The sequence below is a fragment of the Somniosus microcephalus genome, chromosome 1 (assembly GCF_052327205.1).
Source record: "Somniosus microcephalus isolate GS21.2 chromosome 1, FLI_Smic_1.0, whole genome shotgun sequence".
NCBI classification, from domain to species: Eukaryota; Metazoa; Chordata; class Chondrichthyes; order Squaliformes; family Somniosidae; genus Somniosus; species Somniosus microcephalus.
This window is the reverse complement of record NC_140987.1, coordinates 62761733-62787701: the sequence shown is the minus strand read 5'-3', so window position 1 is coordinate 62787701 and position 25969 is coordinate 62761733. Positions and strand designations below refer to the sequence as shown.

At 45.9% G+C, this 25969-nt stretch overlaps 1 protein-coding gene across 1 annotated transcript in view; it reads left to right on the top strand.

The window, feature by feature from the left end:
• The first annotated feature begins 1547 nt into the window (after window positions 1-1547).
• pde8b (phosphodiesterase 8B) overlaps window positions 1548-25969 on the top strand; it is a 440027-nt gene continuing 415605 nt past the window's right edge. The window contains exon 1 of the mRNA XM_085982537.1: window positions 1548-2883. Coding sequence (XP_085838663.1) covers window positions 2614-2883 — 270 coding nt within the window. The 5' untranslated portion in view covers window positions 1548-2613. The remainder of the gene's footprint in view (window positions 2884-25969) is intronic.

The window sequence follows — 25969 nt, the reverse complement described above, 5'->3', positions numbered from 1 at the left end:
AGCCTGTAGCATCTACTTCAGACTCGAACGTACATGATGATGTTCAATCCATAGGAGATCAAATGGATGAGTCACCCCAGCAACGAGAACCAGAGACCCCTGAAAGGCGTTATCCGGCCCGGATCAGGAGGCCTCCTCAGAGACTGAATATTTGAACAGTTTTGTATGAAAGTTGTATATATGTTATCCATGTTATGTTTAAATTGGGGTGTACACTGTTAAGCTAAAAGGGGAGGAATTGTAGTGTATGTAACCTGTACCACCTTAAGAGACTACCTTAAGGTGATGAACTACTTTCTGATGGCTCCTGTATATTGTAGTACCGGTGGTGACCACACCGGTATATAAACCCTGTGGAGCAGTTTGTATTTCAGTTCAGCCCTGACCCTCAATTACTAAAGACCTGTTTAAGTATTCTGTTGTCTGTGTCCAGTTATTCAGCATAACTACATTTGGAAAACACAGACTCAACAGGGAAGGAGATGCTCCAGCCCATAGCAACCTGTCGCTGTGCATCCTAGAAGGCGGAGTCAGCCTCACTGTGGGTAAATCTCTTTGTCAAATGTCTTCACTTGAGGACCTGGATTAAGCAGTTGGTGATGAATAAGCCTGGTGCATGGCATAGAACTTAAATGTCTACAACACCAAGCTGGTAGGCACACTGCAAGGAGTCCTTCAGATGTTTCCACTGTGTTGAAAGTGTATGCTCATCGTATAACTGATGAGGAAACTCCGATTTGAGGCAGCAGCTGTGAGATGATGTTACCTGGAGACCAGTATGAGAATAATGGACAACCAAGGGTCCAGCGAGAATGAGGAACTGAAAGATATTAGTATTAGTAAAAAAGTAGGACTAGAGAAATTAATGGGACTGAAAGCCAATAAATCCCCTGGACCTGATGGCCTACATCCTAGGGTTTTGAAAGAGGTGGCTATAGAGATAGCGGATGCACTGGTTGCCATTTTCCAAAATTCCATAAATTCAGAACGGTTCCTGTGGATTGGAAGGTAGCAAATGTAACCCCACTATTTAAGAAAGGAGGGAGAGAGAATACAGGGAACTACAGGCCAGTTAGCCTGACATCAGTAGTAGGGAAAATGCTAGAATCTACTATTAAGGACGTGACTTTAACCCATCATGCCCAACGGAAACGATGCATGCGGGGATTAAAATCTCGGCAGCGGCATATTGAGGGGAGGTTTGAGGAAAGGGCAGCTGAAAATGTATTGTAAACAGCATATGCAGCATACGGTTAATTTGCTTTATTTCTGATTTGTAATTTTTATAACAGTGGGGGAAAAAAATCATGTTACGCTTAAGAATACGAGAATATCTTGTATAATCATTGTCATGTGAGAACACGTTGTCTTTTACATGAAGTAGTACCTGATGCTGTGTTAAAGGAATATTTCTAGCACCATTTTGTATTGATAATAATGTGAGACAGTTTCCCTTTAAATATTGCATCCCTGGACTGGAAGTGCCCCTCCTCTTCCGGTGCTCTGTGGCAGCTCCTTGCCTGGATAGCAAAATGACCAGTGTGCATGCGTTAAGGTTTCTGGATGGCTTTTAGATCATTCATTTTTAAACTGACCTAATTCTGAAGTGGCGCTTCAGTTCAGTGCATTATTCATTGAACACGTTTGATATAATTATGACGGATTTTTATGCGTATTTGGATAAATAGCAAAGTCTATTTTTTAATGCAATTATCTTATTTGCCACAGGGTGCTATTTTAGTCAAATACTTTCCCTTAACATAAATAAAAGATTTTGTATCCTGCCTAATCTTTACATTCTACCCAGCTGTCATTATTCTGTCAGATGGATTTATATGAAAGTCCAATTAGCCTGTTACTTGGAATCTGAAGAACAGCAGGGATAACATGCCACAGAAAAATTGCAAGACCAATCTGTCTGTACCAGGACTGCTACGATAGTGCCAGGTAACCGAGGTAAAGCACCTAGATGTTGCTAACGGGAAGCTAGGATGGCCTCTGAGACCAGGTCAAAGGTCAAGGACTATTCTGACGTCACAAATAGAGTGAATTACAATCACAGCTTCTGATGGGAACATCGTGGTGAAGTAAGGAGAGCAGATGATTGTTCACATGAATCATAGACATTTTCGAGAGACATTTTCTCCCTCTTGTGGATTATTACCACCATCGTCTCTGCTGAGGAGCAAAGCAGAAGATCAGAGTGAGTCTGATCCTGAACAGTGATAAATTAATTTTCTGGATGGTAATGTTGCACTGTATTGTATGAAACCCATTCAGTGATCGATAAAAGGAGCATGAAAAAGCCTTCGGGCTTACACAGAATATTAATTATGTAGACAAAGGTTATTTGTTAATTGAGGGCACAAGAGACGAAAAGAGAAAAAAGTGACGGTGAGCCAGGAAAGCGAGAGGTGGCAAGAAAGGGTAATTGATTTCAGAGGGAAGACAGAAAAGAGACAGATAAAAGAAAGAAGATCAAAGGGAAAATTTAGAGAGCAACAAAAGGTACAAAAGAGAGAAGGTGGGAGATTGACTGACTGGGAGAAAGTGTGGCAAAGAGAGAGAGAGAGAAAAAGCGTCCAGCCAACAGCTGGAGCTGAGCAGAGAGTGATGGGCTGTGCTCCTAGTATCCATGTCTCTCAAAGCGGAGTGATTTACTGCAGAGATTCAGACGAATCAAACTCCCCACATCAGACCACTACCATCTCCCAAGGCACAGCAACAGTCCACGGCTTCTTCATCAAGACAGACGCTGCTGAATCGCTGCCATCCGTGCTGGCATACCAGAGCCGGGCAACACGTACCTCTTCACGTCGAGAGAAGAAAGAAAACAGCAACTGCATTGAAGCTGAGACCCAAACCAGCCACACTAGTGTTAAGGTAACAGGCTCTGTTTATTGCATTCAGCTTTGTATATTCCTGTCACAGGCACACACGAGGCAATTTATGGTGATGTGTTCTTCCCTGTGTTAGCAGTAGGCTTTGTGAATCCACTGTCGTCAGGAAAATCTGTTTCAATTTGCATTTTTGAGCTTGGTTTAATGATTTACAATAACAACTGCCCTTTTCCATACCTGGAGGTATATATGATGGGGACACATTCAATCCGCTTTGAGCTAACTGCTTTCTTAAAATGTTAGAAAATCGGCCGATTTTTCCCCCTTAAGGATATTAATGATGAGCTTATGCAACATTCCACAGCTGCACAGTTAAATTGAAAAGTGAGTATTTTACTTGGGTAAATCTTGAGGGGAAATTTGAACTCGGAAACTAAGCAAAGTGGCAGTTAAAACGGAACGGATCAGTTTGCCGCTCCATTGCCTCCCCGCAGTTGTGTTTTTTTCCGGGTGGCTGAGGTGCCTGCCTCAGTCATGTGGGGCCCTTGTACATTTATGCAATCGGGATCCTTTGATGTAAGTAGGATTTCCACGGGGGGCCTCATCATGATCATCCACTAACTTCGGCGGAACTTGTATAGACAGCCCCGGATATACAACCCCTGCTAGTTTAATGAAGGGGAGATTTGGAAGTCTCGCCGCAGCAATGAATGAAGTGCAGAGGAGTTTCTGACTGAGAACATGGATGGACCAGCCAATGGAAGGATCTACTGCAGTTCAGCAGGCAGGCGAGGAGAAGGTGGCCTGGGAACACAGCTGATCTAGAATGCATGAGTCACAACAGGGGCTGCCCCAAGCAGTGGGGTATGGTAGTGTAGTGGTTATAGCAGTGGATTAGCAACTCAGATGTCATGGGGTAAATTCTCGTCGTTGTCACCTGTGTGGTAATCAGGTGGAGCGGATTGCCTGGCTGTTATAGAACCCGTTTGATTTTCATTCCTTTGGTTGGAGGACGTTGCGGAGGTGAAGAGGGGGAGCGAATGATGCCAAAGTTGAGAACAAGAATCTTTCGTTTGATTCTCTGGGCCACAAGGAGCCAGTGAATTTTGGCAAGGATGAGGATAGTGGGGATGTGGCCTTGGTGTGAAACAACTTAGACTCCAAATTTGCTCAGCTGCTCCAGAGGGAGTCCATCAGAATGCCCAGAAACTTTACCGGGATCCTTATACACCGGGTTCGAGATTCCCTACATTAAGACAGTGACTACACTTCGAAAGTATTTCATTGGCTGTAAAGGGCTTTGGGGCATCCTGAGGTCATGAAAGGCGCTATATAAATGCAAGTCATTTCCTTTCTGGTGGGAGCCTAGAAGCCCCCCTCCCAGGCCAGATACCTTATGCTCACGTTTCCGGGGTCTTCGGTGGAAGGGTGGCGCAGATGTGCCTCCACACTGTTGAAGACCTACTCCTACAGGCTTCCCCCCGACACTGGAAACGGAGGCTAACTTAGCAGCAAAGACCCAGAGAAGGCGCAGTCCCAGTATAACTGGCGGAATTACACCTCCACTGTTTTTTTTTACAGATTTAAGTTTTCCTGCCGTCCCTGATAAGTTTCATTGCAGAAACTGGCTGAACTTGTGCTGATTATGTTTTCATCCAAATATTTGTTCTTCCTCTGAAGAAAATTTTGGGTGTAATGGATCAGATGTGAAGATGGGCCTCCTTTAAGTTTATGCAACAGTTTGAATTGTTCCAAGCTTATTATTAAGCATTTCCTAATTCGAAACAGTTAAGCTCCAGTTAGGAGGTTACAGGCAGGCGGTGGCTGGGACTGTTTTTTTTTACAGATTTAAGTTTTCCTGCCGTCCCTGATAAGTTTCATTGCAGAAACTGGCTGAACTTGTGCTGATTATGTTTTCATCCAAATATTTGTTCTTCCTCTGAAGAAAATAAACAATTAAAACAGCTTCCTAGCTAAGGATACTGACCCTGAAATTCTGAAAGGCTTTGCTGGTCTCCCACAGTAACTCAACAGAACCACCAAGGAAACCGTGTAAACAACTCTGTTTATGTTGTTTCCCTCGGCGCTCCGCCGGTCTCCCACAGGATTTGCGGTGAGAAGTCGGGAGAGCCTCCATGGAATTTCAGGGCCACTGTTTCAAGGTTATTAAGTGTCTCTAGATGACGTAGGCCATTGAGTGCAGTGAACTGTGGAGATTGACGTGTATCCCATTGATAGTGGTGTATGAACAAAGCTTGGTGGACACTCGGAATGGTTACATGATATGCTGTTTCTTCATTATACATGACTTGATTGGTGTATTGTATTTACACAATTAGCTAGATCGATAGTTGAAGGAAAGGGGGGGTAAAGGGATATGGGAACAGGGCAGGCACTAGGATTAGGACATGTGGAGGACAAACACTGACACGGAGAGGTTGAATGAAATGCTATGTTTTCTTGTTGTAATTTCTATGCAAGTCTATGAAAAAAGCATGAAGATAGACCATTAATAAACAAGAGAGAAAGAGAAAAGTTGTGAACGTTGGAAATCGTAGAGGAGACTGTCAACTGTTGGTCGCCCGCTTCTCGCCTGAAAAATGGGCAACCAGCAGTGCCGAGTCTGGTGCCGAGCTCGTGCTCTGTCTAAGTCAACTTCCAGGCAGGTCTTTTAAATGGATGCCCAGCAAGCCCGCTCAAAACAGGCTGTTTAGTTATGCAAACCGGGGTCCACACCTGTTCTAGGACCCCGATTACAACCTTTAAAGGCAAATGGGCAGCACTTAAGAACATAAGAAATAAGAGCAGGAATAGGCCACTTGGCCCCTCGAGCCTGCTCCGCCATTCAAAAAGATCATGGCTGATCTTGGGCTCAAAGCCACTTCCCCGCCCGCTCCCCATAACCCTTCACTCCCTTATCTTGCAAAAATCTGTCTATCGCCACCTTAAATGTATTTAATGACCCAGCCTCCACAGCTCTCTGGGGCAGAGAATTTCACAGATTTACGACCCTCCGAGGAGAAATTCCTCCTCATCTCAGTTCTATAAAGGGCGACCCTTTATTCTAAAACTGTGCCCCCGCGTTCTAGATTTCCCCACGAGGGGAAACATCCTCTCTGCATCTACCCTGTCGAGCCCCCTCAGTATCTTGTATATTTCAATAAGATCACCTCTCATTCTTCTAAATTCCAATGAGTATAGGCCCAGCCTGCTTAACCTTTCCTCATAAGTCAACCCCCTCATCTCTGGAATTAACCTAGTGACTCGTCTCTGAACTGCCTCCAATGCAAGTATATCCTTCCTTAAATAAGGAGACCAAAACTGTACGCAGTACTCAAAGTGTAGTCTCACCAATACCTTGTACAGTTGTAGCAGGACTTCCCTGTTTTTATACTCCAACCCCCTTGCAATAAAGGCCAACATTCTATTTGCCTTTTTGATTATTTGCTGTACCTGCATGCTAACATTTTGTGTTTCATGCACAAGGACCCCCAGGTCCCTCTGAACTGTAGCATTTTGTAATCTCTCTCCATTTAAATAATAATTTGCTTTTTTATTTTTCCTGCCAAAGTGTATAACCTCACACTTTCCCACATTATAATCCATCTGCCAAATGTTTGCCCACTCACTTAGCCTGTCAATATCCCTTTGCAGGTTCTTTGAGTCCTCTGCACAACTTGCTTTCCCACCTATCTTTGTATCATTTAAACGGGTCATTTGGAACGACATCCTCATTTCCATAGTTGGCAAGTTGCACAACAACAACAAAAACTTGTATTTATATAGTGCCTTTAATGTAGTAAAATGTCCCAAGGCACTTCACAGGAGTATTAGAAGACAAAAAATTTGACACCGAGTCACAAGGATAAATTAGGGCAGATGACCAAAAGCTTGGTCAAAGAGGTAGGTTTTAAGGAACGTCTTAAAGGAGGAAAGAGAGGTAGAGATTTAGGCAGGGAATTCCAGAGCTTGGGGCCTAGGCAACAGAAGGCTCGGCCACCAATGGTTGAGCGATTATAATCAGGAATGCTCAAGAGGGCAGAATTAGAGGAGCACAGATATCTCGGGGGGTGGGGGGGGGGTTGTGGGGCTGAAGGAGATTACAGAGATAGGGAGGGGTGAAGCCATGGAGGGATTTAAAAACAAGGATGAGAATTTTGAAATCGAGGCATTGCTTAACCGGGAGCCAATGTAGGTCAGCGAGCACAGGAGTGGTGGGTGAATGGGACTTGGTGTGAGTTAGGACACGGGCAGCCGAATTTTGGATGACCTCAAGTTTACGTAGGGTAGAACGTGGGAGGCCAGCCAGGAGTGCATTGGAATAGTCAAGTCTAGAGGTAACAAAGGCATGGATGAGGGTTTCAGCAGTGGATGAGGGTTTCAGCAGTAGATGAGCTGAGGTGGGGTGGAGACGGGCAATGTTACGGAGGTGAAAATAGGCGGTCTTAGTTATGTCGCAGATATGCGGTCAGAAGCTCATTTCAGGGTCAAATATAACACCAAGGTTGTGAACAGTGTGGTTCAGCCTCAGACAGATGTTGGGAAGAGGGATGGAGTCGGTGGCTAGTGAACGGAGTTTGTGGCGGGGACCGAAAACAATGGCTTCGGTCTTCCCAATATTTAATTGGAGAAAATTGCTGCTCATCCAGAACTGGACGTTGGACAAGCAGTCTGACAATTTAGACACCCGTGGAGGGGATGAGAGAAGGGGTGGTGAGGTAGAGCTGGGTGTCGTCAGTGTACATGTGGAAACTGACGCTGTGTTTTCGGATGATGTCGCCAAGGAGCAGCATGTAGATGAGAAATAAGAGGGGGCCAATTATAGATCCTTGGGGGACACCAGAGGTAATGATGCGGGAGTGGGAAGAGAAGCCATTGCAGGTGATTCTCTGGCTATGATTAGATAGATAATAATGGAACCAGGCGAGTGCAGTCCCACCCAGCTGGACGATGATGGGGAAGTGTTGGAGGAGGATGGAGTGGTCAACCATGTCAAAGGCTGCAGACTAGTCAAGAAGGACGAGGAGGGATAGTTTACCTTTGTCACAGTCACAAAGGATGTCATTTCGGTACTGTGGCAGTGGCGGAAACCTGATTGGAGGGATTCAAACATGGAGTTGCGGGAAAGATGGGCACGGATTTGGGAGGCGACAACACATTCAAGGACTTTGGAGAGGAAAGGGAGGTTGGAGATGAGACAGTAGTTTGCCAGGATGGAGGGGTCAAGGGTTGCACCCATTTGTTGCCGGCATTTTGACAAAAAAAAGTTACTGAGGCCCAAAGCTCAAAGTAGTTCAGATTTCCAGCTGCTGTGTTGGGTGGGTGCCACGGGTGCATCGCTGATATCAGGCCCGTTCAGCACACAAACTGAATATCTGCCCCCTTGAGTTTAAAAAAGAAAGAAAAATCTGGAAATAAATATCAAGCCTGTCACCTTTTGTGAGAGAAAGATAGGGTAACATTTTGGATGTGGCCCTTTATCAGGGTTCTGCTGTACAATTCCCCATTTTCTGTAGCTTGGCTCATTTGATTACAAGTTTGCTTCTGAGTTACAAAGTTGTGGGTTCAAGTATCACTCCAAGACTTGAGCACAGTGAAGTACTGAGGGAGTGCTGCATTGTTAAAGGTGCTGCCCTCAAATCCTTGGTGTGGGGCAACGCATCTCAGCATAAGTGTCGAGATGTGCCACCCCCTCCCCCACCAATCTCTCGGCCAGCGTCATGCAGAGGTCACACAATTTGCATAGCTTTGGCTGGCTATGGGCTCGTCTGTGGTGGCTTGCCTGCTGAAGAGGCCAGAAAGTCCTGAGGAAGAGACACCCTGGGCCAGGGAGTGGGTGTTTGGTTTCCCCAGTGGAAGAAAAGTTTAGGTCCTGTTGCACCACCTGTACAGAGGGGGAGTTGCCTTTAAAATTATTTTTCTTTTAACTCATTTTTTAATCTGTGTGGGTCCTGGCCACCCAGCTGGACGCACAATTGCCAGTTGGTCGTTTCGTACACTTGGCCTAAGCAGGCGTACCAGCCCCAACTATACGATGGATCCCTAAGTAGGCTCAGAATGTGGGAACTCCAACATTTGTGTTGTGTCGGTACCTTTCTACCTAGACACAATTTAGGACTCAGAACTCAGAGATTCAAACACGAAGTGCTTTATTGGAAGGAAAGGAAGTTCTGGCAAGTTCCGAACAAAGAGAGCTAAACTTAACCGAGAGAATACCCAACCATTTATCTCCTGTGACAGCGCCACCACAGGTGGGAGGAGAACACACAATAGAACACATAATACATAACAATTTGGAGTTCCCGCCCCCCTCTCCCTTACACCCATGGCCTTGTAAAGGCAGGCAGAGGCTTCACCTGCACTAGACTATCTGGAAATTTAGGCATGTGTTCGGGACTTGGCGTAACCGGATCTCATCCCAGTTTTCGGCTATTCTGTTGGACTCCAGCCAAAGTTAGGCTGGGAGTCTGCCTGAACAGCCATGGACCTTTCATCCTGTTTTCTTTTAGATGAGACATTAAACAAAGGCTCCATCTGTCTATTCCAGTGCTTTGGATATAGATGCAAAAATTTCAGAGCAGAGTTTCTCCTGGTGGCCTAGTAAACATATTGCCTTAACCAGCATCAACAAAATCATCTTGCTGTGTGAACAATAGCTGCTATTTTTCCCAGTGTAACATTTCTGAAATATGTGATAAGGTGTATGAATGGAAATCTTTCTATTTTTCTTCCATGGAAAATGGAGTTGATGTAGAGGTTAAGCCATGATCTTATTGAATGGTTGAGCCGGCTCAATGGGCCGTATGACCTACTCCTTCTCCTATTTCTTATGAGACAGCTTTTACTCTCAGACGCGTCCTGCCAGGCATGCTGCACATTTGGTCATAGAGGAGATATATCCTCTGCCCCAATTGTGGCTGGATGTTCTGTTGCAAGAAGCGCGACCGAAAAGCAAAGTCTCATCAACTGACAATTCAATCCTTACAGCATCAGTCAGCCACAATGTAGAGCACTGTTTCCAAAGAGCAGTAGCTCTTTAAGAGCTGCTGCTGCCCTCATTCCCCACCCACCTGCAGCCATAGCACTCCCTGCACTCATGGAGAATGCCTAGGAAGCATGTGATAATTATTTAAATGAGCTGACCTTGCTGAATCCGGTAATAAGAGCTCCCCGCTCCCCTCGCACGCAGGGATCCCTGGACCATATTGCCTGAAATCACAGAGTCAGCCCTTGTATAGCTCTTTAAGGATTTATGGATTAAGTATCGGGGGGAAAAAGTGGAATCACAAATGTAGTACGGGCAAGGAAGGAGAGAAAGGGTTAAAGAAATGTGCTGAATTATTATGAAGTTATTTTATTCATTCTGATGCCTCCAGGAAAACTATCATGATGTGAGTAACACATGGTTTTACTAAAATGTACTTTGTGTTTTGCAAGTCAGGTGGTAAGGACTGGAATTCTCATGAGTTGTACTCTTGAAATAACAATATTCAGAACATCAGCTACATGTTTGTTAAACATTAATACGCTGCATTAGGGTTACCATGATTTCAATTCTAATATGCTGATTCTGTTCAGCAGATTCTAACCCTTTATTTCTCATAGTTTAAAGAAAGAAAGAAAGACTTGTATTTATATGGCGCCTTTCACGACCACCGGACATCTCAAAGCGCTTTACAGCCAATGAAGTACTTTTGAAGTGTAGTCACTGTTGTAATGTGGGAAACAAGGCAGCCAATTTGCGCACAGAAAGCTCCCAAACAGCAATGTGACAATGAGCAGATAAACTGTTTCTGTTATGTTGATGAGTGATAAATATTGGCCAAGAGCATGGAAAGTGTGACTAGCAAATGTTTGGATCACCACTGATTTAAAGGGCTACTGGGGTGGGATATGGGACCTCCAAATCTACCCAGACCCCAACCCATTTTCCTGGGCGGGAATTATTTTAGCTTGAGTACTGCAGGCGGGATTCCCACCAGTGTTAAGGAGGAGAATGAGGCAGTGCTGCAGTGAGACCACCACTGCAACACTCAAAGAGGCAACAAGGAATGTTAAAGGGTCAAGACCGATGCCTACTAAATATAAGTCTATAGGGGCCTAATTGGAGAGAAAGGAGGCCTCTACTAAACTCCTCTGCCTCTATTTAAAAAAAATCCTGGGCCTTGTTACCACCACTCTGTGCCTACTGCCACCTTTCAGCAGACAGTCTCGAGGACTGGTGGGAAGAGGCGGGGCAGACAGGAGGGAAGTGGATTGGGAAGCCAGGCCTCCCCCACTGCAGGGAAGGGCCAGCCAGAAAATCCAGTCTACTTCCTTGATGTAAAAGTGACCCAGCTAAAGCATGTAGGGGTTCTCATGAATCTATGCAAATCGCCATCCTATTATACCAATAGGACCTTGATAACCACATCCCAAATCATCTTGACAAAGTTTTCCAGTATCTGTAGGACACCACCCAGAAATCTGTGACACCTGTAGAATTTATTCAGTGCTTGATGTTAAACTAGACACAAAAGGCATCAAGGGGTATGGGGGGAGAGCGGGAATATGTTTTTTTTTATTCATTGATGGGATGTGGGCGTCGCTGGCTAGGCTGCATTTAGTGCCCATCCCTAATTGCCCTTGAGAAGATGGTGGTGAGCCGCCTTCTTGAACCGCTGCAGTCCATATGGTGTAGGTATACCCACAATGCTATTAGGAAGGGAGTTCCAGGATTTTGGCCCAGCGACAGTGAAGGAACGGTGATACAGGTCCAAGTCAGGATGGTGTGTGGCTTGGAGGGGAACTTGTAGGTGGTGATGTTCCCATGCGTCTGCTGCCCTTGTCCTTCTAAGTGGTAGAGGTCACGGGTTTGGAAGGTGCTGTTGAAGGAGCTTTGGCGAGTTGCTGCAGTGCATCTTGTAGAGGGTACACACTGCAGCCACAGTGCGCCGGTGGTGGAGGGAGTGAATGTTGAAGGCGGTGGATGGAGTGCCAATCAAGCGGGCTGCTTTATCCTGAATGGTGTCGAGCTTCTTGAGTGTTGTTGGAGCTGCACTCATCCAGGCAAGTGGAGAGTATTCCATCACACTCCTGACTTGTGCCTTGTAGATGGTGGAAAGGCTTTGGGGAGTCAGGAGGTGAGACACTCGCCGCAGAATTCCCAGCCTCTGGCCTGCTCTTGTAGCCACAGTATTTATATGGCTGGTCCAGTTCAGTTTCTGATCAATGGTAACCCCCAGGATGTTGATAGTGGGGGATTCAGCGATGGTAATGCCATTGAATATCAAGGGGAGATGGTTAGAGTCTCGCTTGTTGGAGATGGTCATTGCCTGGCACTTGGTCGGTGCGAATGTTACTTGCCACTTGTCAGCCCAAGTCTGAATGTTGTCCAGGTCTTGCTGCATATGGACACGGACTGCGTCAGTATCTGATGAGTCTCGAATGGTGCTGAACAGTGTGCAATCATCAGCGAACATCCCCACTTCTGACCTTATGATGGAGGGAAGGTCATTGATGAAACAGCTGAAGATGGTTGGGCCTAGGACACTGCCCTGAGGAACTCCTGCAGTGATGTCATGTGATTGAGATGAATGACCTCCAACAACTACAGCCAACTTCCTTTGTGCTAGGTATGATTCCAACCAATGGAGAGTTTTCCCCTTGATTCCCATTGACTTCAGTTTTGCTAGGGCTCCTTGATGCCACACTCGATCAAATGCTGCCTTGATGTCAAGGGCAGTCACTCTCACCTCACCTCTTGAGTTCAGCTCTTTTGTCCATGTTTGGACCAAGGCTGTAATGAGGTCAGGAGCTGAGTGGCCCTGGCGGAACCCAAACTGGGCGTCAGTTAGCAGGTTATTGCTGAGTAAGTGCCGCATGATAGCACTGTCGAAGACACCTTCCATCACTTTGCTGATGATTGAGAGTAGACTGATGAGACGGTAATTGGCCGGGTCGGATTTGTCCTGCTTTTTGTAGAGGATCAGCCATGATCATGTTGAATGGCGGAGCAGGCTCGAAGGGCCGAATGGCCTACACCTGCTCCTAATTTTCTATGTTTTCTGTGTTTCTATTTCATTGAACGGGGGCCTGAGCGGGGAAGCCGCTGTTGAAACTAGGTCGGAAGCTGCCAGGAAAGCAGCAGAGTCCCAAAAGGTAAGTGGTCCTTTTGTGGGGCTTGGAGGAGCAGGAGTGCACCTCCCAAGCCCCACAAGGAAATTTGTGGCCACCCTTGCCCCGACTCCACCTCCTCCCCCTTCCCTCCCGAGAAAACCCCTCCTTACCACTTACTTGCAAACTGATCGGCGACCAAGGACCACCCAACCTGCCCCCAAATGTAGCTGCTCTGTGCTTTATTCCTGTGCAGAATGGCCGGGAAGTGGACTGGTGACATTTAAATGAGGCTGGGGGTTAAAATCGGCATAGGCCTCCTGCTGCCACTGGCGGGCGGTCCAGTCCTTTATCCCACTCCTCAGGGTGATGTTGAAAGTGAGACAGTTGAAAGGGGGGACAAAGCAAAGGGAAATATAAATAGAAACAAACTTAGAGGAGTTGTTGCATGATCAAGTTCTTTTTATGTATTTATTTTATTGGTTTGTTTTTCTAATTCCCCCTGAATAAAAGCCGAGAGGAGAAGTTGGAGATCTAGTCCAGCCACCACCAATGGCAATCCATAGCCAACCATTGGAAAGTGCCTGAGTTATTCAACAATTATTCCACCAACTTTACACATACATTTGTGAGTGGCAATTCTCAGATGTTGTGCTTTTGGTGGGCAGCCTTGCCCGTTGCAAGTGCCAGCTGCAAATTGTCCATATGCATCATATGATTTATGGACATTTTAAATTAAAGGTCAGAAAATTGTGGTTAGCACATAACTGAATTCCCAATATGTGCCGTCAGTGAGTGAGGCTGCCTACTGGCAGTGTGGACTCTAAAAATAACCCTCCTGTCTCTTTTTAATCTGTTACAGTGTTGGCTAGAAGGTTACTGGACTTTGCCCTGTGTCATTTCCATGCTATATTTTATGCTATTTTGGGAACAGCTTACCGTAGAATGCACCTCATTGTAACACAATACATTCGGACCTCCCAGCTTGGGGTGATCCTTCCCCTGGCTCCAGCCCTGGCTGATATTTGTCTTGTAAGTAGTGGACAAAGGTTCCGCCCCTTCCAGGGTAGCCAGAAACTCCTGGAAATGGCGGCGACCTGACGCAACAGGAATTATCGTGGGAGACCGGCCAATTTTCCTCTGGCCTAGTCCCAAATAGTGCCTTAAAAACATGTGCAATGCAAAGGAAAAATGGATGCTAATCCTTTACTCGCTTTCTGCTCCTGCATAGCAACAAACTTCCTCTAACTCAAACTAACCAACATAACAAAAACAGATTATCTGGTCATTATCACATTGCTGTTTGCGGGACCTTGCTGTGCGCAAATTGGCTGCCGTGTTTCCCACATCACAACAGTGACTCCACTTCAAAAGTTCTTCATTGGCTGTAAAGCGCTTTGAGACGTCTGGTGGTTGCGAAAGGTGCTATATAAATGCAAGTCTTTCTTTTCTTTATGGTTTATCTGGTGTCTGCACCTGAAGAGGGTGGAACAATGTAAGTTACATGCAAATGAACATCAGAGGGCTTTACGCCCAGACTTCCTGTAATTGCACCAGGAGCTGTTCAGGGCAAATTGGTCTCAGAAAAACCTGGCATGACTGATTGCAGGGCTGCTGTTTTGGTGCTATCTGTCTCAAGAGACAGGCTCGTATAGTCAGAAAATGCCGTTATTTTTTACTTTTTGAACAAAAAATGTTTTTTCTGCTTATGTACTTATTGCAGAGTGCTGTTCGTTCCTTACCCCTAAAGAACAGTAATAGTTTTCTTTGTATAATCATGGAGATGTCAGCTTTAGCTCAGTGGTAGCTTTCTTGCTTCTGAGCCAGAAGATTGTGGGTTCAAGCTGTAATCTAGGTTGACACTCCAGTGCAGTGGTGAGGGAGTGCTGCACTGTACGAGATGCCATCTTCCGGATGAGATGTTAAACCAAGGCCCCGTCTACCCTCTCCGATGGAACCAAAAGATCCCATGACACTATTCAAGAAAGAGCATGGGCGCAGTCTTGGTGAATATTTAACCCTCAACCATCATCACTAAAACAGATTATCAAGTAATTTCTCCCATTGCTGTTTGTGGGACCTTACTTACACAAATTGGCTGCTGTGTTTCACTACATTACAACAGTGACTACAGTTCACAAGTATGTGATGGGTACCATGCAAATGCAAGTTCTTTCTTAAACATGGAGGTTTAACATAAGCCTGAGAACTTTTCAGTGATTCATGAGTAAGCTTGTAGAGGCTGGAATGTCTGGACACAGAATCATAGATCATAGCATAGTACAGCACGGAAGAAGGCCACTCGGCCCATCGAGTCTGCACTGGCTCTTTCGAAGAGCAATCCAGTTAGTCCCACTCACCCGCTCTTTCCCCATATCCCGGCAACCTTTTAATCCTTCAAGTACTGTATTTATCTAATTCCCTTTTGAAGGCTACTATTTAATCTGCATTCTGGTGACTAAATGTCTTTGGAAGGCATGTTGACCCAGATTGTTGTATCATATGCCCTAGCAGCTGGTTCAGAATGGCATTGACAAGCGCCTGGGAACAGGATCTATTCATGAATGTTGCATGGCATTGAGTGGAAAGAGTAATAAAGAAAAAAATTAACAAAGCAACATGAAATAAACAAGAGAAAAAGGAAAGAAAGAAGCTTAGAAATGAACTGCGTCAACTTGAACATCTAAGTCGTCATCGTCTTCTTCTTAGACAGTCCCTCGGAACCGAGGATGACTTGCTTCCACATTAAAAATGAGTTTGCAGGTGACTGATGAGTCCAATGCGGGACCTACAGTCTCTGTCACAGGTGGGGCAGACGGTGGTTGAAGGGGCAGGTGGGTGGGGTGCTTGGGTTGACGTGCGCTCCTTACGCTGCCTGCGCTTGGCTTCTGCTTGCTCCCGGCAAAGAGACTAGAGGTGTTCGGCGCCTTCCCGGATACTTCTCCTCCACTTTGTGCGGTCTTGGGCCAGGGATTCCTAGGTGTCAGTGGGGATGTTACACTTTTTCAAGGAGGTTTTGAGGGTGTCCTTGAAGCATTTCCTCTGCCCACCTGGGGCTCTCTTGCCGTGCAGGAGCTCCGAGTAGAGTGCTTGTTTTGGAAGTCTCGTATTGGGCATGCGGACAATGCGGACTCCTAGCAGTATAAACGAGCGCCTCATGACTCTTCGGCTCACCCTAGCCCGGAACCAGTGCGCTACGGTCATCAGTGCGCAGGCCCCAACACTGGAAGCCACAGACAAGACCAAAGAGGAATTCTACTCCAGCCTTGAACAATCCCTGTCCCGAGTCCCAGCGGGCGACAAGCTGATCCTCCTTGGCGACTTTAACGCCAGAGTTAGAAAGGACACAGACCTCTGGGGAGCTGTGATGGGCAGAGAGGGGGTAGGGAAAGCCAACTCCAATGGTACCCTCCTCCTGTCAAAATGCTTAGAACATGGCCATGTCATAACCAACACCTTATTCCGTCAGAGAGACAAGTACAAGTCTTCATGGCAGCAACCTCGCTCCAAGCACTGACATCTGCTGGACTACGTCATCGTCCGAGCGAGAGACCGCAAGGACATTCGCATCATCCGCGCCATGACAGGAGCTGACGACTGCTGGACAGACCACCGCCTAATCCATTCTGTCATCTCCATCAATGTAGCCCCAAAACAGCGGCGGCAACAGAAACGATGCCACAGGAAAATCAACGCTGGAGCACTCAAAAACCCCGCTAAGAATGCCCTATTCAGCCTGCGCCTCACAAACAACCTGACGACTCCCAGTGATGCAGAGACACAGAGTGCCCACAGCGCCTGGTCTGCACTCAAGGCCTCCATAATCAGCACCTGTGAAGAGACGCTCGGTCACTTGACCAGGAAACACCAAGACTGGTTCGACGAGAACGACCAGGAGATCCAGGAGCTAATAAGCCGCAAGCGCAAGGCATTCCTGATCGGGAAACAGCAACAGAACTCGAGAGCAAGAAAGCAGCTCAACAGAAGCCTGAAGGCCGAGGTCCAACAAAAAACTTGCGACCTAAAGAACAGATGGTGGGTGGAGAAAGTGCAGGAGATCTAGCAGCTAGCCAACAACCACGACTTGCGTGGATTCTTTAGCGCAGTCAAGACCATCTACGGCCCAAACACCCAAGGCCCTACCCCACTGCAGGCCAAGAACGGAGAGGTACTCATCAAGGACAGAGAGGCAGTCAGTGCCCGCTGGAAGGAGCACTTCGAATATCTCCTTAGCCGCGACTCTGTCTTCGACGTGAGTGTCCTCAACTCCATCCCACAGCCTGCTACCCGCCACCATCGCAGCACAACCCCAGCCCGACATGAGGTTGAAAAGGCCATCCGACAACTGAAGAACAACAAGGCCTCAGGAGCAGATGGCATCCTCGTCGAGGCACTAAAGCATGGCGGAGAAGCACTACTGGCGCGAATTCATGAACTCATTTCTCTTATCTGGAAGGAGGAGAGCATGCCAGGGGATCTCAGACGCCGTAATTGTGACCATTTTCAAGAAAGGTGACAAGTCCGATTGCGGTAATTACAGAGGAGTTTCCCTGCTGTCTGCCACAGGGAAAGTCATCGCAAGAATCCTCCTCAATCGCCTTCCCCCAGTAGCTGAAGAGCTCCTCCCAGAGTCGCAATGCGGATTCCGTCCACTAAGGGGCACAATGGACATCTAAGTAAAGCCTAGGGGTCAAATTGCATCATTAAATTGGAGTTCTCAGTTTGCATAAATTGAATGTTGGCCTGCTGAACCAATGCTTCAGATGGTTGGGCCACTTGAGGGATTTTATAGAATGCCCAAAGACCATTTTGAAGATGATTGTGAGGTGGTGCATGCTGAATAAAATGCAATAGATTCCTCACCATGCAAACAGTTGAGGAGCAGCTGGAGACCATGGAAGAGGAGTAGGGGTCAAAGAAAAAACCCAAGATCCAACAGTAGCAGAGCAGGAACCAAAAACTGGCACATCTGGCGCTTATTGATTTTCTTTTCCATACAGTGAGGGCTCTGTGTGGCAATGAAACGGTTATCATAAAAGATTTATATCTTGGACACCACATTAATCCTCACTGCTATCTCCTCCTATACCTGGTGTACCCTATTTGTTTGCCTTCCATCCCTACAGAAGCTACTTTGCTGCTGCCTCACTTTATCCATCAGCACCTAGAGGACTTCCTCTATGAATGTCACTTCCCATTAGAATCATACAGCACAGAAGGAGGCCATTCGACCCATCATGCCTGTGCCAGCTCTTTGAAAGAGCTATCCAATTAGTCCCACTCCCCTGTTCTTTCCCCATAGCCCTCTCAGCCCTACTGTGAACAATTTCCTTACTGCACAACTGGATTAAAGGAAACTGTGCCTTACATAGGTTTGGAGCTTCATTCGCCCATTAAGAGGTGGCTCGGCAGCATTTGTGCAGGTGTGGTAGGATTGGCTCTTTCACTCTCTGCATGGTTACTGTAATATATGTGGGTAGAACACATGAAGGACAGAGACACGATGAGTTACTAGTCAATGTGCTTTCTTTATTCGGCCAGAACGAACTGAGCATGCTCATACTAAACCATGTGACAAACCATGTGATAATACTTTACACTGCTTTCCCCTTTAAAAAAATGCACATATTCCCCTCTCAAATACAACAAAACTATGGTCCCACCTTTCCCAGCATTACATGAACCACATAACAAATAAACTACAAATCCTACAAATGAACTACAAATCCAGTTTAATAACAGGTTTGTGGAACTGTCCTGATCTCCTTACAAAAGGTTTTAGTGTTGAACCAATATTCGGGCTGTTTTGTTTTGGGTCCGAACTCAAAGAAGTAGGTACCACCACTATTTCCCCACTTGATAAAACCTTGCTCACAAGATGATTCAGTATGATGGTTATTGAATGGTTTCAATTCTGTGACCATACAATGATCAGTCCATCCATTCAAGGTGTTTTCATACACTCTTTTCAGTATCGAGTCCTTTTGAGTCTCAACGGCAATCTCAGTTGCATTCACGGGAAAGTCTTTGTCAGCTGCACCTAACGTGAAAATCTCACCTTCACTCCCAACACATGAGTCCTCATGTGGCAACCTGGACAAGGCATCTGCGATTGTGTTTTGCTTTGAAGTGCGATTTTCAATCATGTAGGCATATTGTGACAACAGCACTACCCAACGTTACTCAATTGATACAACCATTACAGGGATGGCAGATTTGGGCCCCAATATTGCTAGGAGCGGTTTGTGAATGGTTATCAAGGTAAACTTTCTGCTGATCAGGAACTGTTGAAATGTCTTGATTCCAAACACTATGGTGAATGCTTCCTTTTCAATTTGCATGTAGTTTCTTTCGCTCTTTGTGAGGGTTCGCGATGCAAACGCGATTGGTTTCTCTCGGCCATCATCCATTACGTGACTTATGACAACTCCCACACCATATCTGGAAGCATCACATGCTAACTTAAGCTCACACTCTGTGTCGTAGTGCACAAGTAGAGCATCGCTAGAGAGACTTCTCTTACAAGCGTCATAAACTTCCTGTTGCGCTTTTGTCCACTTCCACTGGCCATCCTTCTTGAGGAGCTCGTACAATAGAGCTAACATGGTCGTTAACTCAGGTAAGAAACATGCATAGTACTGGACCATTCCAAGGAGAGATCTTAACTCGGACATGTTCTGTGGCTTTGGAGCATTGATGACACCATCAACCTTTTCCTTCACTGGTTGCAAGCCATTTGCATCAACTTTCAGACCAAGGTACACAACCTTGGGCTGCACAAAAGCATATTTGCTCCTTTTCAATTTTACATTGTGGGCATTCAACCTTTGAAGCACTATATCTAACACTTCTAGATTTTCTTCCTCGCTGCTTGTTGCGATCAGCACATCATCTTGATTCATAAGCAATTTGGAACTCCTTGCAAAATCGTATCCATCGTAGCCTGAAAGAGTTTGGGGTAGGACTTTACACCATATGGCAGCTTGGTGTATGAGTACAGTCCCTTGTGTGTCTTGATGGTGAGATACTGTTGACTCTCTTTGTCAACATTCAGCTGAGCATAAGCGTGCGACAGGCCAAGCGTAGAGAAAACCTTTGACCCGGAGAGTGCTGCATATAAATCTTGTGAAGTAGCTAATGGGTACTGCTCATTGTCAACTGCTTGGTTGATAGTAACTTTGTAGTCACCGCACAAGCGTACAGTTTTGTCTGCTTTGGGCACTACCACAATCGGGGTAGCCCATTCACTTTTGTCAGTTTTTACTAGCGCTCTGTTCTCTCTCAGCTCCACTAGCTCTTCCTCCACCTGACTTTTCAATGCTTAGGGGACTGGTCTTGTCTTACAATAGACAGGCTTCATGTTGGACTTGATGCGGATATGCGCGTCATACCCAGTGATGCCCTCATAACTGTCTGTGAACATGATTTTATACTTGTTCAGCATTGTGTCGAGTCGCTTCTTTAAAGCATCTACACCGAAGATGTTTTTCCAGTCTAGTTTTAACTTTCTCAACCAGTCTTTGACAATGAGGGTTGGCCTGTTGTTGTAGCTTTACTACAGGCAGCTTTACTGACTGGCCATTGTGCTGAACTGTACATTCCATTTGTCCACATGTCTCTAGGATTTCTCCGGAGTAGATTTTTAACTCTACGGTACTCTTTGTAAGTGGTGTAGTGTCCGTGTGTTGATAAAGACACTGAAGACAGGAGTTGGTTCATAGGTATTTACTAAGCAAAGTCTGGGGGGGGGTTTCTAAAGGATATACACCATACACAGGCTTATATAGCCCAAGTGGCAATTACCGGCATTACGCACACCTGGGGCTCTTAAAGGCACATACACCACAATTCCTCCCCTTTTAGCTAACCAGTACATCATATTTTAAGTAATTATTAATTACATGTTATATGCAAAATAATATACATTGCTGTAATTAATTAATTATAAGTTAGTCTCTCAGGAGGCTTCCTGACTCGGTCCGGATAACGCCTCAGGGGTATAATAGTTTCTGGTGGTGTAGTAGGTTCTTCTGGCAAGGCTGATTCGGCTTGAATGCCAGTGTCGGGTTCATCGGGTTCCAGTATCACCGGATCGGAGGTAGATATGGGTATCTCTACTTCATCGTTAGATGTATAGAGTGGTGGCGTAGGTTGTCCCTTTTCGGATGACTTTATGATTTGGTCAGCATGGCGCCTTATTATGCTTTCTCCGATGTCCACGGTATACATCAGTGGTCCTAGTCGTGTGCAGATAGTTCCAGGCTGCCATTTCTCGGTACGGTAGTCCCGGGCCAAAACTTGTTGACCTATCTGGAAGATCCTAGTTGGCCTTTCATTCATGCCTTGAAACTGCCGGTTCTCCACGTCCCTTCTGATGTTGGGCTTGACCAAATCCAGCCGGCATCTTAGGTTTCTATTGAAGAACATCATGGCGGGAGTTTGGTTGGTAACCATATGTGTTGCATTCCTGTATGCGAATAAGAAGTTATCCACCTTGTGCTGAAGTTTTATGTCTTCATTACCCATGGCCTTTATGGCCTTCTTGAAGGTCTGGACAAACCTTTCAGCCAATCCATTGGTGGTGGGATGGTATGGGGCGGACGTGTAGTGCTTAAACCCATTGTTTTTTAAGAACTTTCTGAATTCTTCGGACACAAATTGCGGTCCATTATCAGAACAGATCTGTTCTGGTAGCCCATTCCTGGCAAATATGGTCCTTAATACTGTGATGGTTTTTTCCGTGGTGGTGGAGGACATCTTTATTACCTCCGGCCACTTGGAGTGTGCATCAACCGCGATTAAGAACATTGAGTCCATAAATGGACCAGCAAAGTCGATGTGTACCCTTTGCCAGGGAGGTGAGGGCCACTCCCATGGATGTAGAGGGGCTTGTGGTGGAGCGTTTTGGACCTTCTGGCATCCTAGGCAGCTGTTGGTCATTTCTTCGATGTCTCCATCGATACCTGGCCACCATACAAATGCCCTGGCTAGGTTCTTCATTTTCACTCCACCCAGATGCCCCTCGTGAAGCTCCTTTAGCACTTTATCCTGGAGTTTGGGTGGAATCACCACTCTGGATCCACACATCAAGGTTCCTCGGCACACTGACAGCTGTTCTCTTCTTTGCGAGAATGTTGGCAACAGTGGTTCGCCATGTGCTGGCCATCCCTTCACTGTTAAATCGTAGACCCGTGAAAGAGTCGGGTCATTTCTCGTTTCCCTTTCAATGGCAGAATTTGTTACTGGTAGACATTCCACTATGGTAGAGTGGAACATCTCCATTGGGTCTACTGTAGGTGCCTCTTCTACCGTTGGCAACGGTAGGCGCGATAAACCATCAGCATTCCCATGCTGTTTTGATCCTTTGTATTCTATGTTGTATTGGTGTGCCCCTAGAAAAAGGGACCACCGCTGTAGCCTTTGTGCTGTCATAATGGGAACACCCTTTTTAGGGTTGAATATGGAGATGAGGGGTTGATGGTCAGTCAACAAGGTAAATTTTTGTCCGTGTAGGTAATGGTTGAATTTCTTTACTCCCCATACCAGGCTGAGTGCTTCCCTGTCGATTTGGGCATAGTTACGCTCAGCTGAGTTCAATGAGCGTGACGCAAAAGCTATCGGCCGTTCTGAGCCATTAGGGAATCTATGTGATAATACCGCTTCTACGCCGTAAGGGGATGCATTGCACGCCAGTCTGATTGGCAGTGATGGGTTGTAATGAGCCAAAACTTCCTTGGGCGTGATCAAGCCTTTACATTTATGGAAGGCACGTTTACAGTCCTCGCTCCATTCCCAAATTACTCCCGTTTGTAGCAGTTCGTTAAGAGGGTGCAGAACAGTTGACAAGTTCGGTAAAAATTTATGGTAGTAATTTATCAATCCCAGGAACGACCTTAATTGTGAAACATTTTCAGGTGCTGGGGCTTTTATGACCGCCTCAATTTTTTCAGGTGACTTATGCAACCCTTCCTTATTTATTATGTGGCCACAATATGATATTTGATTTCGGAAAAATTCGCACTTGGGGCGATTTGCTCGTAGGCCCCGTTCTCTCAGCCTAGTGAGCACCTGCTCTAAATTGGCAAGGTGCTCGTTGTCGTTTTCTCCTGTTACAAGGATGTCGTCTAGGTAGCATTGAGTCCCCGGAATCCCTTGGAGGACTTGCTCCATAGCTCTTTGCCAGATAGCTGGAGCGGATGCTACTCCGAAAACCAGTCGATTGTACTGGTACAGACCTTTGTGTGTATTTATCGTGAGATATTTTTTAGAGGCCTCTTCAACCTCCATCTGTAGGTATGCCTGTGCCAAGTCAATTTTGGTGAAATGTTTCCCTCCGGATAGTGAGGCGAAAATATCTTCTATCCTCGGAAGAGGATACTGTACCGTGTGAAGGACCGGGTTTACAGTCACCTTGAAGTCTCCACAGATGCGAATTTTTCTCTGTTCTTCAGATCCATCACCCTTCAATGCTTTCTTCATGACTGGGACGATGGGTGTTGCCCACTCGCTCCAATCTATTTTAGATAATACGCCTGCCTTTTCCAAATTCTCCAGCTCTGCCTCGACTGCTGGACGAATTGCGTATGGCACCGGTCTTGCCTTAAAAAACTTGGGAATTGCTGCATCTTCCACTTTTATTGAGGCGGTGATGCCTTTCAAGGTTCCTAGTTTCTCTTGAAACACTTCCTTGGCGTTGGCCAAGATGTCTTTTAATCGTTCAGGTATGACGTCATCATCATTTTTTTCCTTACTGGTCACCGTCAGTGCCTGAATGGAGTGCTAGTCTAAACATATTTTTCTGATCCATTCCCGTCCCAACAGCGGTGGACCACCATCTTGTAGAACGTATAAATACAACTTCTGTATTTCCTTGCCGTTGTATACAACGGGCACCCTTATTTTTCCTTTGGGGTATACTTTCTGCCCCGTATATGTTTTCAAGATAATGGATGTGTCTTTTAAAGGTATATGCAAGAATAGCCGCTCGTAATCCCGTCGATTTATGACGGTCAGAGCTGATCCTGTATCTAGCTCCATTTTAACTGGGGACCCTGCTATTGTGAGGGTAACCCAAATGGTCTGGTAATCTTCTTTGGCAATTACATTATGTAATTTGAGAGAGCTTAGTCTCTTGTTCCCGGAGTCGCTATCGCTCTTCTGGTCTTCGGAGCTACTGTCCGTCATCATTTGTACCTTTCTGTGCTTTTCCTTATTGATTCTTTTCCCGTTAGTGGATTTTTTATTTTCAGATCGGCACACACGTGGAATGTGTCCCATCTTTCCGCATCGCCTGCATGCTTTTTCCTTGAACCAGCAGTCCCTCTGGTCATGGGTGGATCTGCCGCAGCGATAACATCTCTCGAAACCCCGTGTCATTTCATGGGTGCCGAAGTCCTGTGGCTTTTGCTGTATCTTTGCAGCTCCTATTGCACTGAAAGCCTTGTCCAGTGTTAAATTTTTCTCAGAAGATACCTTTTTTTGTGTTTCTACACTTAGGGGATCGCAGATGAATTTGTCTCGCAGAGAATCTGCCAGTCCTGCCTCGAATTGGCAGTGTAGGGTATCAACAATCTCCTCAAAATTCTTGTCCATCGGTTCGGCTGGAGTGATTAAGTTTCGTAACAGCTTGTATGTCTTTGCGCCCATTAGATCCAGAAGCACTGAAGCTTTTTTTTCATCTTCTATTCCATTTGCGGTGCAATATACCTCCACTCTTTCCACATATGTGATCCAATCCTCTATCTCGTTATCAAAAACATCAATATTGCCAAAATTAGGCTCTCTTTCGCTATCAAAAGCATCAATATTGCCAGACTTAGGCATTTCAGAAAAGATATGGCGCTTCCCGCGCTTTTTTTTTCTTTTCTGTAGCAAAGATATGGCGCTTCCCGCGCTTTCCCGCCGCTGCTGCCGATAACAACGCTGTTTACTGTGGTTTCCGTTCTCTTTATTTTTTTTTTAAATTTACTGTTGGAGACTCGTTCCCGCCGGAGGTCTGAACGCTGACCTGCTTGCCGTGCCGGCCGTCTCCCGAGTGCTCCCTCCCAGTCCGTTATTGCTTGCCTCCGATTTCACTGCCTGTCTCAGCTGTAGAGCCCGCCGCTGGAGCCCCAGCCTGACGCCCAGGAAGGATTAGCGCAGTACCTGCCACCAGCTTGGCCAGCTGGTGAAACCACAGCTTTTCTCACTTCCTTGAGTCTTCTGGACGCCGGAGGAATTGATGTCCTTGAGGTGCTGCCGAATTGCAGGTAAGTCCGTTTCCACTTTGTCGCCACTGTAGTGTCCGTGTGTTGATAAAGACACTGAAGACAGGAGTTGGTTCATAGGTATTTACTAAGCAAAGTCTGGGGGGGGGTTTCTAAAGGATATACACCATACACAGGCTTATATAGCCCAAGTGGCAATTACCAGCATTACGCACACCTGGGGCTCTTAAAGGCACATACACCACAATTGGTATTTGATTAAATTTACACTCTCATATGTGTACTTACTCATGACAGAGCAGTCTGCTGCCATGTCGATACACATATCAATATATTGTTCGTTGATCAAAAGTTTTCTATGGAAGTCTTTCTCACGACTGCTAACATTGCAGCTGGTGGCATAGATACTGTAGATAACTAGCTCTTCAATATTAGGTGTATTCACTTCCATATTGTGAATTCCTCCCTTTTGTTGTTGCTGCTTTGCATTGTCATTAGAATGGTTCTTACTTCCTGCTTTAGATCGAGCTCTGCAAGCTGTTGAAATATGGCCTTGCTTCTGGCAGTGAAAATACTTTGCATTTCTGTATTGGCAGGACTGTGGTGTGTGTTTTCCATTACAGTGATAACAATTCACTGAACTGCTCTCACTGACATGCTTTTGAGTTGGTCTCACAACTTTAGGTTTAGCAGTGGCTTTGTGACCGTAGAGCTCAGCTGCACTAGTCACTTGATTTGGATGGAGCTCCCTAGCATTTTTAGATGCCATCTCTAGGGCAATTTTACATGCTATGTCAAACGTTAGGATCAGAGTGTTCAGCAACTTGG